General features: G+C 43.1%; 1 protein-coding gene across 2 annotated transcripts in view; it reads left to right on the top strand.

Moving 5' to 3' along the window:
* Positions 1-13,375, top strand: part of LOC311213779 (vascular endothelial growth factor receptor kdr-like) — a 131,131-nt gene that overhangs the window by 46,234 nt on the left and 71,522 nt on the right. For both annotated transcript variants that reach the window (XM_084294012.1, XM_084294011.1), the window contains exons 4-7: positions 5,817-5,944; positions 9,844-10,003; positions 11,455-11,591; positions 13,016-13,175. In XM_084294012.1, the coding sequence (XP_084150138.1) occupies positions 5,817-5,944; positions 9,844-10,003; positions 11,455-11,591; positions 13,016-13,175 (585 nt within the window). The remainder of the gene's footprint in view (positions 1-5,816; positions 5,945-9,843; positions 10,004-11,454; positions 11,592-13,015; positions 13,176-13,375) is intronic.

The following is a 13,375-nucleotide window of genomic DNA, read 5'->3' as shown; positions in this document are numbered from 1 at the left end:
AGACAGCCAGTCTGAGACCCAAGGGAAGGGGCCTTTCCCTCTCCTCCAAGCTGGTGCTGCAGCTGATAAGTCCCTCGTGCGCAGCTCTTGTCTTTCTTCACATATAATGAGCTTTGCAGCCTGCAGTAAATTATTCTTTTTAACTGTCCGATGGGAATTGATGGTGTTTTCTTATGGGTAAGATTCATAGGGCATATTGCCTTCCCAGCTCAGGAGGAGGAACAGATGTGCCAGGCTAGAGGGAAATACCCTATTTTCATAAAGCGTTTCTTTGCCGAGTTTCTTCCTTGGAGTTCAGTGCTGGTAAGAGCAGAGTTTCCGAGGCTTGTATTGCAGGACAGCACCTGTGTTTCCCATGCCACAGCTCTCCAAATGGCAGCAGTTGAGTGCGATTGATTTACACCATCTGGAATTTGAGATCTTCCTTGAGGTCAAGGTTATCATTTTTAAAGCAAAGTGACCCTGTCCCTTTTGTTTCACAAAGTTCTGTCTCTAAGAGGCTTTTTCACAGTGAGTAAATTGATTGCTGATTAACTTAAGCTGGTGAGCACGTCTGTAAAGCTGGCAGTGACACTCCCAGCCTTCCAGCAGATCATTTTTCCATGCCACAGTCAGCCTGAACTGCTTAGGAGTTTCATGAAGGATTCCCTTTTCTGTCTGGGTATATATAACAAAACTATCAGCTGGTAGTTGATGAGTTGTCTATTCAGCATTTATTCCTTGTCTTTTTGTTAAGCTCCAAAGCTGAGCCACTTTACATTTGCTTATCTGGTAAGTGAACAGCCCAGCTGCCTGGAAAATGCTCCTGCCCAAAGCAAGTGGGGTCGGCTGGCTCCTGCTCACGTGTGTTTGCGAGCAGCTGGGATGAAGCACGAGCAAACTTCACGATGCCCAGATCTGTTGCCCTCTATGCTGGTCCTCTTCGGGGCTCAACAATATTATTTCTTTTGCAGAGTTTCACAGGCAGAGGCAAAATGTCTGCCTGGCCTCACTGACAGACCCAGAGTTATTTGGTTGGTGCTTGATCCCCACCTGCAACCCTTCGCCGTTCATTCCAGGGCTGCTTTCCACCAACAGCCTCGTGTTAAAGCTCTCGTGCCAAAGCTCAGCCCTGCAGGCAGCTGCCTCTTTACCACCTCCACCTCAGGAGCAGCCCCGCTACATCAATACCTGTCCCCTCCTCTTTGGTGGACAGCGAGCTCTTTGGGCTAAAGCCGTAACCTGGATAAAGCACCGAGATAACAAAAATTAGAGATGCCTGCTTACTGCACAGGGCTGTTACGCTCTAGGAAACCTCAATTACTGTAGGAAAGAGAAGAACCCATAAAGATAATGTTTTTCTCTTCTTTTCAAAACAGAGAATAATGACTGTGAGACCTGACATCTACTGGAGACTAACAACCAACTGCTTTTCAAGCCATCCCCTCCTTTCCCAGTCCCTTCTTTATAACCCAGAAGCTACCTTTTGCTATTGTTAATTGCTGAGTGATTTTACAGCACTATCCAGATTTCAAATACTGATTGTAGAAGGCTGGCTTTATATATATTGGCTTCCAATTCGGACTGCAACTTATGATCTGGGATAGTGTAATTCTAGCTATTGGCTAGACATATGGCAATGCAGGTGGAGGCTGCCATTAAAAGTCAATCAGGAATGAAATACAGTTCCTATTATACATACTATAAATTCACGCTTCCCATTTAGGTATTTTCCAGTAGTTTAGTAGCATCACAATGAGTGTCTTTTCCATTTACAGCTGAAAAAAGTGGATTATTTTTAGTCCTGGTGTGAATCCGAACATTTGGTAGATGTCAGTCCTGGAGGTGGGGAGAGACGATGGAGGAGAATGAGGTTAAATAATTGTTTGTTTTCCATGAACAGGAAATATTTTAGAGAAAATTTATTCTGTTTTGACTAAGGTGTTTGAATTGTTGCATAATTCAATGTTTTCACACATTTTAGGGCTATTTAGCTCTTTTGCTTAACCACCTTCTTTTGATTTATTGCTTTTTAAACAAACATTGATATTCTGAAATTCCTTCAAAAAATATTGGCAAAAATATTTTTTAATTCAGTGCTCCCATCTTTTCAGTTGAAACATTTAATTAAAACTTGATCCAGGTTCGTGAATATTTTAGTACGAAAAAGCTCCTTTTTCACAGCAAGTTTCCTCTTGGCCTGTACCCTTGTCCCATCCCCCGTCACGTGGCACATTGCTCTTTTCTCTTCTTACCCAGAAAAGTAGATTTGAATATGCCTCCCCTAACACTTTTTTGCGCTCCCAGTTTTTGTTGCAAATCTGCACAAATCTACTTCCTCTGCCTTTTTCTATAGCGAATGATCCAAGAACATTGTCTTCTTCTAAGCAGAAAGGCCGCTCACCGTTCGCACACGCTTTGAATTTGGCTGTAAAAGTATCACCACATTTGATATACTCCAAGTATGGTTTAGCTGGAGAGCAAGACTGCATTAAGCAGCATTAATGCCCACAGACAAACATTAAACATGTTTGTAATGTAACTCAATCTAAGAATTTAGCAGCCCTGTTTGGGAAACTGCATTAGACAAACTGTAGTGAGTGTAAATATTTCATATTAGTTTTAGGGGTTGGAACAAGCTACAGGGTTGCGGTCTTGAGATCAGGTTTCTCAGCTTGAGGCTTGATTAGATCCAGTGCCTGCCTAGCCAAAAAGTTCAGACGTGTATCTGAAACTTCCTAAATGTGGGGAGATTAGAGGTCTATTTTTTATTCTAATTAGTGTCCCTCATATAATATTTCTTCAAAAGCCCTCACTCCAAAGTACATGGTGTTTTTTTTATAGACCAACACAGAAAAAAAAAAAAAATGAATGGCAGGGAATAAAAGCTGACATGAAAAGACATTGCTTGAAAAGATAGACATCATCCACATTGCTGGTCTTTGTCTTCTGTTTCACTGCCTCCTGTTCAGTTCAGAAAGTGTGCAAAAAGAGCTCTGCAGTGCCACTGACAGCTCCTTGTCACAGCTCCCCACGTTCATCATGCATCCCTTGTACCTGCACCGTGATCCAAGTGCCTTTTCTAAAACATCTTTGTAACATTTGCGACCTTCCTGATACACACGAGGAGCTCCACCAGCATTTGATCTCATCATGACTGAAGCACTTGGTACATTCCAGCTGCTAAGAATCCCATTTCCAGTTCTCAGAGCTAAAATGAAGCGATCAAAAATCCCAAAGTCAACAGCCCCACTTCCCTGTGCCAATCCCTACCTCTCACCCTTCATGTTTTTGTCAGGGGAACTCTGCTGGGTTGTGGAGAGGAGCTCTGCATCCAGCTCATGCTTTGAAGATTAATTCCAGGGGAGAGAACTCACGTATTTCCCTGACGTTCCTTGAGCAAGGACTGTTGTCATCAGTAAAGAAATGAACACTGACAGCGCCAAATGAATGACCTGCTCCCAGGCGAGTTACCAGCCATGGGGCAGCGAGATAGATAAACCACCTCTCTGCTTTCCTTTGTCAGGGGAGTTGTACTTCGGAAGGGAGGAGCAAACCCAAACCCCACACTCCATGTTCAAACCGTTCTGCAGGTCAGCATGAAGCAGCACTGATTTCAAGGAGATCAAACCTCCCTGAGCTGCTGGATGATTTCCAAAGTCACTCACCATCAAAACCACGCACCCACTTAAGTGACATGGTGGAAACCAACGACTAGATAAAAATACAATGCAAGCATAGCTATAGCATTTACATATAAAGCACTTGTTACCCAGAAATATTCAACATACTTGAGCACTTCACCTCCTATTTAATTACAATCCAGTATGGAATATGACAGCTCCCTACTAGGGTCCAAAGGGTGAACACTTGTTTCAAACTAAAACTGGATCCCCAGTGATTTGAAGCAAAATACTGTTTGCCAGGGATGGGGTACTGGAAAAAGAGAAATTCTGGAGACTTTTGCCATTTATTTAGACCCTTTGTTGAGAGTAGCCAGAAGACCCAACCCCCAGAAATTGGAATTTTGAGAACTCCACATACAGGGATTTTTTTCCTTACTAGCTAAAAACATTCGAGAAATATTTTATCATCTTTTCCTGGGAATTTTAGAGCATTCCCAGTTCTTCTAACAGATGACGAAGGGCGAGAGCTCTGATACAGTAATGCAGGCTTAATGGGATGAACAGACAGCCTTACTGCAACACTCTTCAACTAGGGCTTTCTGTAATCACAGAACAGCTGCCACAACAGCCCTAGCTGTAAAACGAGAGAACGAGAGCATGGGCTGAGGTGAACAGGTAGGGGCCAGCTGGCCTGATACATCGGTGCTAAACCAAGACGATCACACCGGTCAGACTCTTAAACACAGACTTGGGTTTGGCGTCTGTGTCGGAGAGGCACTCGGTCACCGATGCTGTATTTACTGGAGATGCTGTCACACCGTGCTGCAAGCTCAGCCCAACGTGTGCCAAAGAGCACTGCTGTCTAACTGGGTAGCGTGGGGACTTTATAACCTTTTGCACAGGGACGTGCCACTCGGGGCAATTTCTGGATGCGCAGTGTGGCTAGAGCCACCAGGCAATAAGTAATTGATTTTTTCTCTGTAAAAAAAATCCCTTAATGTTGTATCAGGAATTAGAGAGGAAACACAGCATGAGGATGCCAGGGTCGTTCAGGAAATACATTGATGATCTTCATCAAGGAGGACATTTTCCTTATTACACAGCATTGCAGAAGAGGTCACCTATGCTGTGGGTGTTTCCCATTTCCAAAGCCATAAAGCGTTTGGCCATTGTTGAAGGCCTCCTCCAAATCCATGGAGACGATGTGTCAGCCGGGGCCAACTGCGTTCATTACCAGAGCAGCCCACTGGGGAGCAATGAAACAGGCTTTTGAAAACTGATTTTAATTTCCTCATGGTACATCCTTGTGTAAAGTACTGTCAGAATACTTCAGAGCACATTTTTGCAACGAAGATTATTCACAATCCTTTCATGTCAGCTACTTCCCATGTTTTAGGTGAAGCCATTTGTAGCCAAAATATAATTAAGTGTGTGGGGGCAGGCCATGGATAAGCCGGTTGAGGTAACTGTGCAGCGCGTACATCCTTCCTTATCAAAAATGTAATCCAAAGGAAAAGTGGTTGATTGCCTGCTCTGTGTGGTGTAGTTTGGATTGCTTGGATTAGCTGAATGGTGTTTGAAACCATCAGAGTATCAAGTCGAAGAATGCTGTTTGGAAAAATCTTGAAGGTTTTGGGATCTCACAAATGGTCTTTTATTATTCTGATGACCATCAGCGTATTCGTACAATGGAAAATCAGTGAATGAGACTTGGAAGCTTTACTAACTTAAACTACCTCAGATTCCTGTTTATTTCAACTGTGCATGTCTATCCGCTCTGATTTATTATGGCAAATCTGCAGAAGGTCCCACAGTTCCCCAGGGTGTGACAGGTTGCTTCCCGGCCAGGTTATTAGGCCGAGTGCATCACCTGGCTGCCGTGGCACATGCAGTGTCAAATCGCTTGTGAAAGAAGTCGAGAGCACCACGAAGGCCCGTGGAGCTGATTAGTAACTTTATTTCTACAGATGTGGAATAGACAGGAAAAGGAGCTTTTGAAAGTTTAGACTGCAAACCAGTGAAATAGAGTTAGAAATGGGATATTCACTTCTTGGTCACTGGCTATGAATAACCCCTAGATGATAACATTTGAAAACAAGATACCGCTGGATGTCTTGTCACACGCTGCAGGGTTTGGTACGGGTGGCTGGTGACTGGGATCCCGGCGCTCAGTGGAGTCAGTTGTGCCGATCGGTGTTCTTCTCTCCGCAGACTACAGAAATCCCTTTGTGGAGATTCACCCGGAACACCCCGAGATCATCTACATTTCGGATGAGACAAAGACGGTGGTTGTCCCCTGCCGAGTTACTTCTCCAGATATCAAGCCCAAGCTTACCCAGGTAAGTGCCTTTCAGAGAAACGCAAACAAGTCTGGGCTGCCACCACCATGGGTAAAAATGTGAAATAAAATTTATGAAGCTAGGGAAGCTTCAGAAATAAAATAGCAAAAGTACTAAAAACCTGGAAGCACCGTTCTGCTCTCGCATTGTGCTGTCACTGAACTGTGCACGAGGCTGGGATTAGGCTGAGCTTATCAAATGATTTTCCCATCTCATGGCTTGATGCTCTGCCATAAATGGACAAGGACAGACGACAAAACACTATTTTTCTTCAAAATTCCTTCTACGACATCTGGCTATTAGCCACCTCCATGAAGGCTTACTCTCACACTTCTTATGCCTCGAACCTCCTCAGAACAGTGGCCCATTTCTGCTTGATTTCAGACATTTAAACCAAGTTTCAGCCTCAGAAATAAACGGCTCCTGCTTCCTTCGGCAGCTCTCGCATGTGACTGTCAAGGCTGCAGCGTGCTCTGTGCAGGCCAAGGCCATTTTGTAGAACACAAATGGGAATTTAGGGTCCAGGGCTTCCTCAGCCTCAGTCGGAGGGCTTTAGGGTTGCTCTCTGGAGATGCTGTGAGAGATGCGCTCGTTTTGCTGGATGTGGTGTGATACCAGGGTGGGGAGATCCTGTGCTGGTGGTGGGGTCTGCAGGCCCTCACCCCTCCTGGGCCAGGCGTGTGCTCCTCCGCAGGGACTCACGGTGGCCCGACACAGCGCTGCCTGCTGCCGACACCAGTGGCAAACTTCCAGCAGACGTGCACAGGGACAGCACGAGCCTTATTGCTTTAGCAGATCTCTGTTTTTAAGTTTTGTCAGTGGGGATTAAAAGGCGGGGAATAAGGCTCCTCTCCATGTGTAGCTTATCGCTTTAGCCTGGGTAAGTGTTATTGCCTTCTCCTTGGCTATAAAAATGAAACATCCCCATCTTATTTCAGCCTGCTTCAACCAAATTCATTGCTGGAATACTCCTGCTGACTTCGGCACAGTCGCATGAGCTTAAATACAGCCTTGGAGCCTCAAGAAAGCAGCCCTCCAGATTTATCCCCTTATTTATAGGCAACCCTGCTCTCCTAAGCTCTCCCCTGGTTATTTCTTCAAACACAACCTCAAGTCCTTTACCTTGCTGCAAGCTGCTGGAGGAATGAAATCTTCACTGAAATCTCTCTTTGGAATTGCAAGGAAAATTGTCCCCAAACGATTTTACCCCTTCAAGGGCGAGCGGCTGGGCGGTGGGGAAGGGATGTAGATGCTGAGTGCTGCTCCCCACAGGGATCCTTGTGAGGCTGGGAGCCGGAGGGACGTCGCTGCTCACGAGACCATGCTCTGGGAGCTGTGTGTTGGCTCCAGGAGCCACTGCAGCCAGCCCCGGGCCCCGCAGAGGGAAGGTCGCCGCTTGTTTTGCCCTGTCTGGGAATTTCGTAGCGCCGTGTGGAGCCAAGGTGGCGGCTTCCCATGCGGAGAGGAAGCGGGGTGGGAGAAGGGGTGGAGGTAAGGGTGGGGGAAGAGAGGTGAATAAGGCAAGCAGACAAATTTAGAACATCCTCTTCTTCCAAATTTAATCTCCTACGGACAGCGGACTTCAAAGGGAGGAAAGCCGCTGTGACTTCCTTCGAGCAGCATTGACGTTTTTTGTTTGGTTGTTGAAATATATATTTTTGAATATTGTATGAAGATGTTTAATATGTGTGCGGTGTTGAAAAGGGCCTCAGAGTAGGGTTATTTTTTCTTTCCCCTTTCCCTCGCCATTAGGGAGCAGAGCTGCCAAACCATAAAATTCAACTTTATCACATTTTATTATTCTTGTAAAAAATGTACTTTTCCCATCGTAAATTACGTTCCTTATGTTACCATTATACTTTAAAATCATTGCACTCTCTGGCCTTTAAATATGTATGGGGAAAGGTACGGCTTGCTAATATTAAACAGAACCCAGCTAACCCCACACATCATCCCTGCTACGAGGGAACACATGCTAAGACACACAACTCCAACTTTTAATTTTGCTTAACGTGATTTTAATTCTGGGCAAAAAAAGCATTCTCAGTCCTGTCAGATCTGTTTAGTCACTGCTCTGGTTCAATGTGCATTTGCTACTTACAGCTTTGACCTTCATGGGTGTTAAAGCACAAGTAAGCCTCAGGTCCCAGATCTCTTCCTGCAGTTTCCCTGAATTTTCCTCATGGCTCTGCACAGAGATGCCACAGCTCCATTGCTTTGGAAGTCCTTACATGAAATCCATGTTTGCTATTACAATCAGAAGGGAACCCCTGTTCCAAAAGAAAGCCGTGCCTGCTATCCCAAAGCAACACCACCAGTCGCTGCCCCATAGTCTTAATTCCTTAATAACAAGTGACCTAAAGCAAGGTCAGCCTGATCAGAAGTGTATTCACACGAGAGGAAAGAGCATCAGCTCTCAAAGCCCAGAGCTGCAATTTCTTCAGCACAGGAGTGTTATTTAAACGGAGTCCTATTTAAAGCACGCTACTGATACTAGACTACTGTTTATTTGGAGGCAGAGAAATAAACTGTGTGTTGCACAACAAAAAGGGGAAGAGCAAAGGTATGGCATCACTGGGGAAATTCTCACTTGCAGTCCCTAGTACAGCTTTTCTTTGTTAACTCCAAAAGCTAAAACCTGGTAGCTCTAAAAAGCAAACCATTACCTTGCCTGGTCTTGGAGAAACCAGTATTTGCTGTGAAGGAGGGAGAGGCATTATGCAAGTAAATTTCTTAGTTATCATGGGGCAACTCTAGGCACACTATGGTTTCTCTAAACCCTTCAGTTTTCAGCCCAAAGTGGTCTCAGCTCTCCTGCAAGCTATCCTCAGTCCTAGAGAGCCTTCCTGTGTCCTGCTGACAAGACATACCAGCAGGCTGTGCTTCCACACACCTGCCTGCAATGGGCTGAAATGGGTCGATTCAGTGAGCTGCTCTTTCACAGTCTCCTGAGTTATTTGTCTCTATTCACATTCACACAGTTCCTTTCTCCAGGATTTTCAAGAATGATTAGAAAGCAAAGCCAATTGCATTTTCTCTAGCAAATCAGCATTTCTCCTTGTGTTAATAATAAACTAATACATAGGGTTCAATAACAGTGGACGAGTTTTTGCTTTATTTTCCACATTTTCCTTTCATATTCTTGCTTCTTCCTCATAAGCAGAACCTAAAGATACTATTTTTTTTCAAGAATCGCAGAACACTACAAATATTTAGGAATTTAGGAAAACAAATGTCTATGTTACTAAGTCCCCTTACTGCTGCCATCCTGTGATTTACCATCCCAAGTCACACAGGCTGCTTCAGTGCCTAGTGGAAATCAATAGCTCCCCCTTGAAAGAGCCTCATCCCTTTCTGTGATATACAGAGAAGCTGACGACTAGCCACAGGCCATCAGGTAGTTAGTGACATGAATACTGCTGATTTTTAGAGGTCTAACTTAACACTTAAAGTACTGTGAGATCCCAGAAAGACATGAGGTACATACGTGTAGCATGAGGAGAAGCCAATTTTGTTCTCAGCACTTCCAAAAAGATTACCCTCTAAACCTCCCGGAAGATAGGCATAATTATTTCCAGTATAGAGAGGAGGGAAATGAGACCTGCAATGGGTAGCACAGAATCTTGCCTAAGATCTGAGATGACTGGGGCTGCCGAATCAAGAGCCCCAGTTATGATGTCCAAGTTCAGGATTTCAAACACAGCCGTACCTCAGGGTGGACTTTTCTCTTTGTATGTGTTGAAGCTGCCTGAGATATGTGTACAATGAGATCACCAACTACTCTGAAAGGTCAAATATCTACCCAGTCTACAAAGCAGAGCAGCTTTGGCTGGTCACCCCTATGATCTGAGGAGAAACAGAATGTCTCACCAGCCTCCTGTCTGCCTGCTCTCTTTCAGTATCCCAATTCTGTAGAGATCAAGTCCAAGAAGATGGAGTGGGACCCAAAAAAAGGATTTTCCATCCCCTCTCATGATTTTATTTATTCTGGATTACTCACATGCACTGCAAATGTCAATGGAAGCGTGTTCACATCCTACTACCTAGCACAGAGGTTGGGTGAGTGACTACCGTGCCCAAGGCATGACCACAATATTGCTGTTTCTTACTGGTATTTGATCTGTTTAACTGGTATGTGTCTGTAGCATGTCCAAACTGGAACACTTAGAGACAACTGAATCTTCCCCTTCTTCTCCTGTTCAGCAGAGCTTGGATTTGATCCAGTCCTGGTTTTGAAAAATTATGAAGTGTTGAGGTGGTACAGAATGGAAGCATTTTATTCAAACCCCACCAAGGCTTTGTTTGCTTGGATAGAGCAATATTTACATTAAGACAATTGCTGGTTTAGAATAAAACAAACAGTAGCTTTCTTTTTGCTCCTGGTCATTAAACACACGAGATCATGGCATAAAAATCTCATTAAAGCTCTGATTCACATCTTCACTTTTTTTTTTTTTTTTTTTTTTTTCTCTTGGAGATGTGCTATACCCTTCCCCTTGTATTTACAGTTGAGCTTCTGCACATAATTAAAATCTAAATTTGAAACAACTAAATGTTACATTTTGGACTGCTGGAGTTTAATAAGAATCCACTTCTAATTTATTTTTCCTTTCTTTTCAATGTATTTTCTTTCTCTCTTCATACATTGTATTTTTCACAGAGGAGAGTTTAGTGTGACTTCATTCCCATTACATTATGGCATCCTGCTATACAATTAGCACTCAGCTTTAAACAACAACGGATTTGTATAGCAGTCAAATAAAAGTCCTGTAAATCTTTTTTTTTTTTTTTTTTTTTTCATTGCTGGAGTAATTATTTATTATTAGAATCATGAATGCAGAGCTAAAAAACCCATTAGGTCATCCTTATCTAGCCCCAAAGCACACAGGCAAGACCATTCTCTAGAACATATTGCTGTATAGTGTTTAGAAGTGTATCTGCTATTTTGCACGACAGATAAAGAGGCAAGGCCGTGATGCAGGCTTTTTCACATTTGATGTATCTAAAGCATCAATAAATATATAAGGCCAAGATTTGGCAATCCCATTCAAAAACGAAGGGTAGCTGGCCATCAGGGGGCAGGAGAAATGTTTTATAAAAATTAGCCCTCTTTCCTGTATACAAATGTTGAGGTACTTTTTAATTATTTTTTTTTCTGAATGAGGAATGAAGAGAACAGGTACAAGAACAGCACCAGAGTGGCTGTGGAGCTGGTGGTTGAGAGTTGGAGCCAAACACAGAAAAACGCAGAAAAATAATTCATAAATTATTGTGTCCTCATATGCCCACTTAGTCTGATCGGCCGGTGTTCAGGCATTTATTCAACTGACCTGGCTTCTCCATTGTGTGGGTGTTTCCAAAAATTTCCATAGAAATGACAGAAGAAGGCGAGGCATTTGGGAAACTGAAAGGAGCAGATGTTGGAGAGGCATTCAGGGAGCAGATTCCTTCTTAAATGTCATTGATGCGTAGGATGCTGTGTGGTTATACCTTTGCTCTTTTTGTTTCAGAGGGCAGAGTACAGAACCTAGCTCTGAAAGCAAATTCCAAAAAACTGCTGGTTGGAGAAACTCTCAATTTGGAATGCACAGCAGAAACCTTCATCAATGGGCGCATCGAACTCGTATGGACGTGTCCGAATGGGCGAGTGAGTTGATGAAAATTCAGGATTTTGCTTTGATGCAGTCTCCTCCTCTCCAAGAGAAAGAGTTGTTCATGGGGCTGAGCAAACTGACTGCTTATTATTCTGAAATACAGTCAACCATTCATATGCCTACAATTGATTATATTTATAGTTTGAATTAATCTAGAACTTTTATCTACCATCTTAAACCTGCAAATTAAACTGCAAATCTCAGACTAAATATGTTTCTCATTGGAACAAAAAACTGTCTCATTTCTTGCAGCCTCTTTCTGGCAAGTGCCAAGTCTCAAAGGCAGCCGTGAAGGCTGCAAGTTGTCAACGTGCTCAGCCACCCTGGCATTTATCAAGTAGAGCAACGTGAAACAAAAGCCAATTGTATCTCCTCAAATCTCACCAAAGAATTAAATTTAAATTCTCAGTGTAGGTTCTGGTGCTTTCCATGGCACGCAATTTGGAAATGCTGAATTTGAAGTAGAAACATCTGAGAGACTGCATTCCCTTTGATGTGCTGAAACCTTTCAGTTCTCCCAAGGAAAACGGAGAGAAGAAGGCGTATTTTCCAGATCAGATTCATTTATCCAATATAATACTCACTGCTTCTTTTTATTTTAATTCAGCAAAATATCCATTTCAAAGGAGCATCTAAGCCTCCTGGAAAAGTAAAATGTGACCCCTAAAAATTGATTATTTTTGGACTTATTTTGTTTTCTTAAAGGAAGAATGTTGGGATGTTTGTTTGTTGTTCCTTTTTTTTTTCCTGTGAAGAAACTGCAGAAAATATAACATAGAATTTATAGAAGCTCAAGCAATACGATGTTACTGACTTTTGCTTCTTGAACCCCACCTGATGGAAGAGAGTTGTTTTTTTATGACCCCTCCTTAGATTTCTAACATGTTAAAGGAAGAATTTCTCTAGGATCACAATCCTATCAGAAGAATACAATGCGTTCTCAAATTTTTCAGGAAATTGCATTGGTATTTGGCTGTCTGTTATCTGTTAGGTATCTGTTGTTCTTTCAGAAAGTAGGCTTGCTTTCTAAGACAAGAAAACTGGCTGTGACCAGGAAAGAAAGAGGCAGAACTGTAACCCTACAGAAGCCAAAGGCTGTTTGCAGTGAGATCCCTGGGATTTTGGTCCCTGAGTAGGGCTGATCTTTGCTGCATCCCATTATTTACCTGCCTGCCCAGGTCTCAGTGGAGAAGTGCCGCAGTTCCACTCTGTTTCTCTTTCTTATTAGACTTGATAATGAAAGCTCACACAAGAGCCCTTCCTGCTGATTTGTCTTGTATAATATTTATTTCAGTGATGGGGAGATATGATAATTTTGATATGAATCACTGCTTTTCTTAAGTGGCAGACTTTGAAAGGATGAACAAAACAATCCCATTTCTGCTGCTTTTTGACCTCCTTTTTTTCCAACTTCCAGCGCCCTTACCCTAGAAGAAAAATAGACCAGAGTGAAACGGTGTATAAAGTTGGCAGCATTCTGACGATTCAAAACGTCACCATGCAAGATGGAGGCATGTATACCTGCAAAACATTCGATGTGCCGAGGCTGGAGGCCAATGTCACAGTCACAGTGTATGGTAAGTTCTGCAGCTAACCCAGAACACCCCAGAACCAAGATTGTTCAGCTGAAAGGATAATGCCATGTTATTAAATCTGCCGATAGGCGAATGGCATTAGGAAGAAAGGCAGCTAGTTAAAACAACCATTGATAATGTATAATCTGGAATCATTCTAGGAAAGAGTCAGTATCCAGCACAGTGTTTTCAAAAAACCATCA

Source organism: Netta rufina, assembly GCF_964035555.1.
Source record: "Netta rufina genome assembly, chromosome: 12".
Classification (NCBI taxonomy): Eukaryota; Metazoa; Chordata; class Aves; order Anseriformes; family Anatidae; genus Netta; species Netta rufina.
Note: the sequence above shows the minus strand (reverse complement) of the source record. Positions and strands in the feature narration are given on the sequence as shown.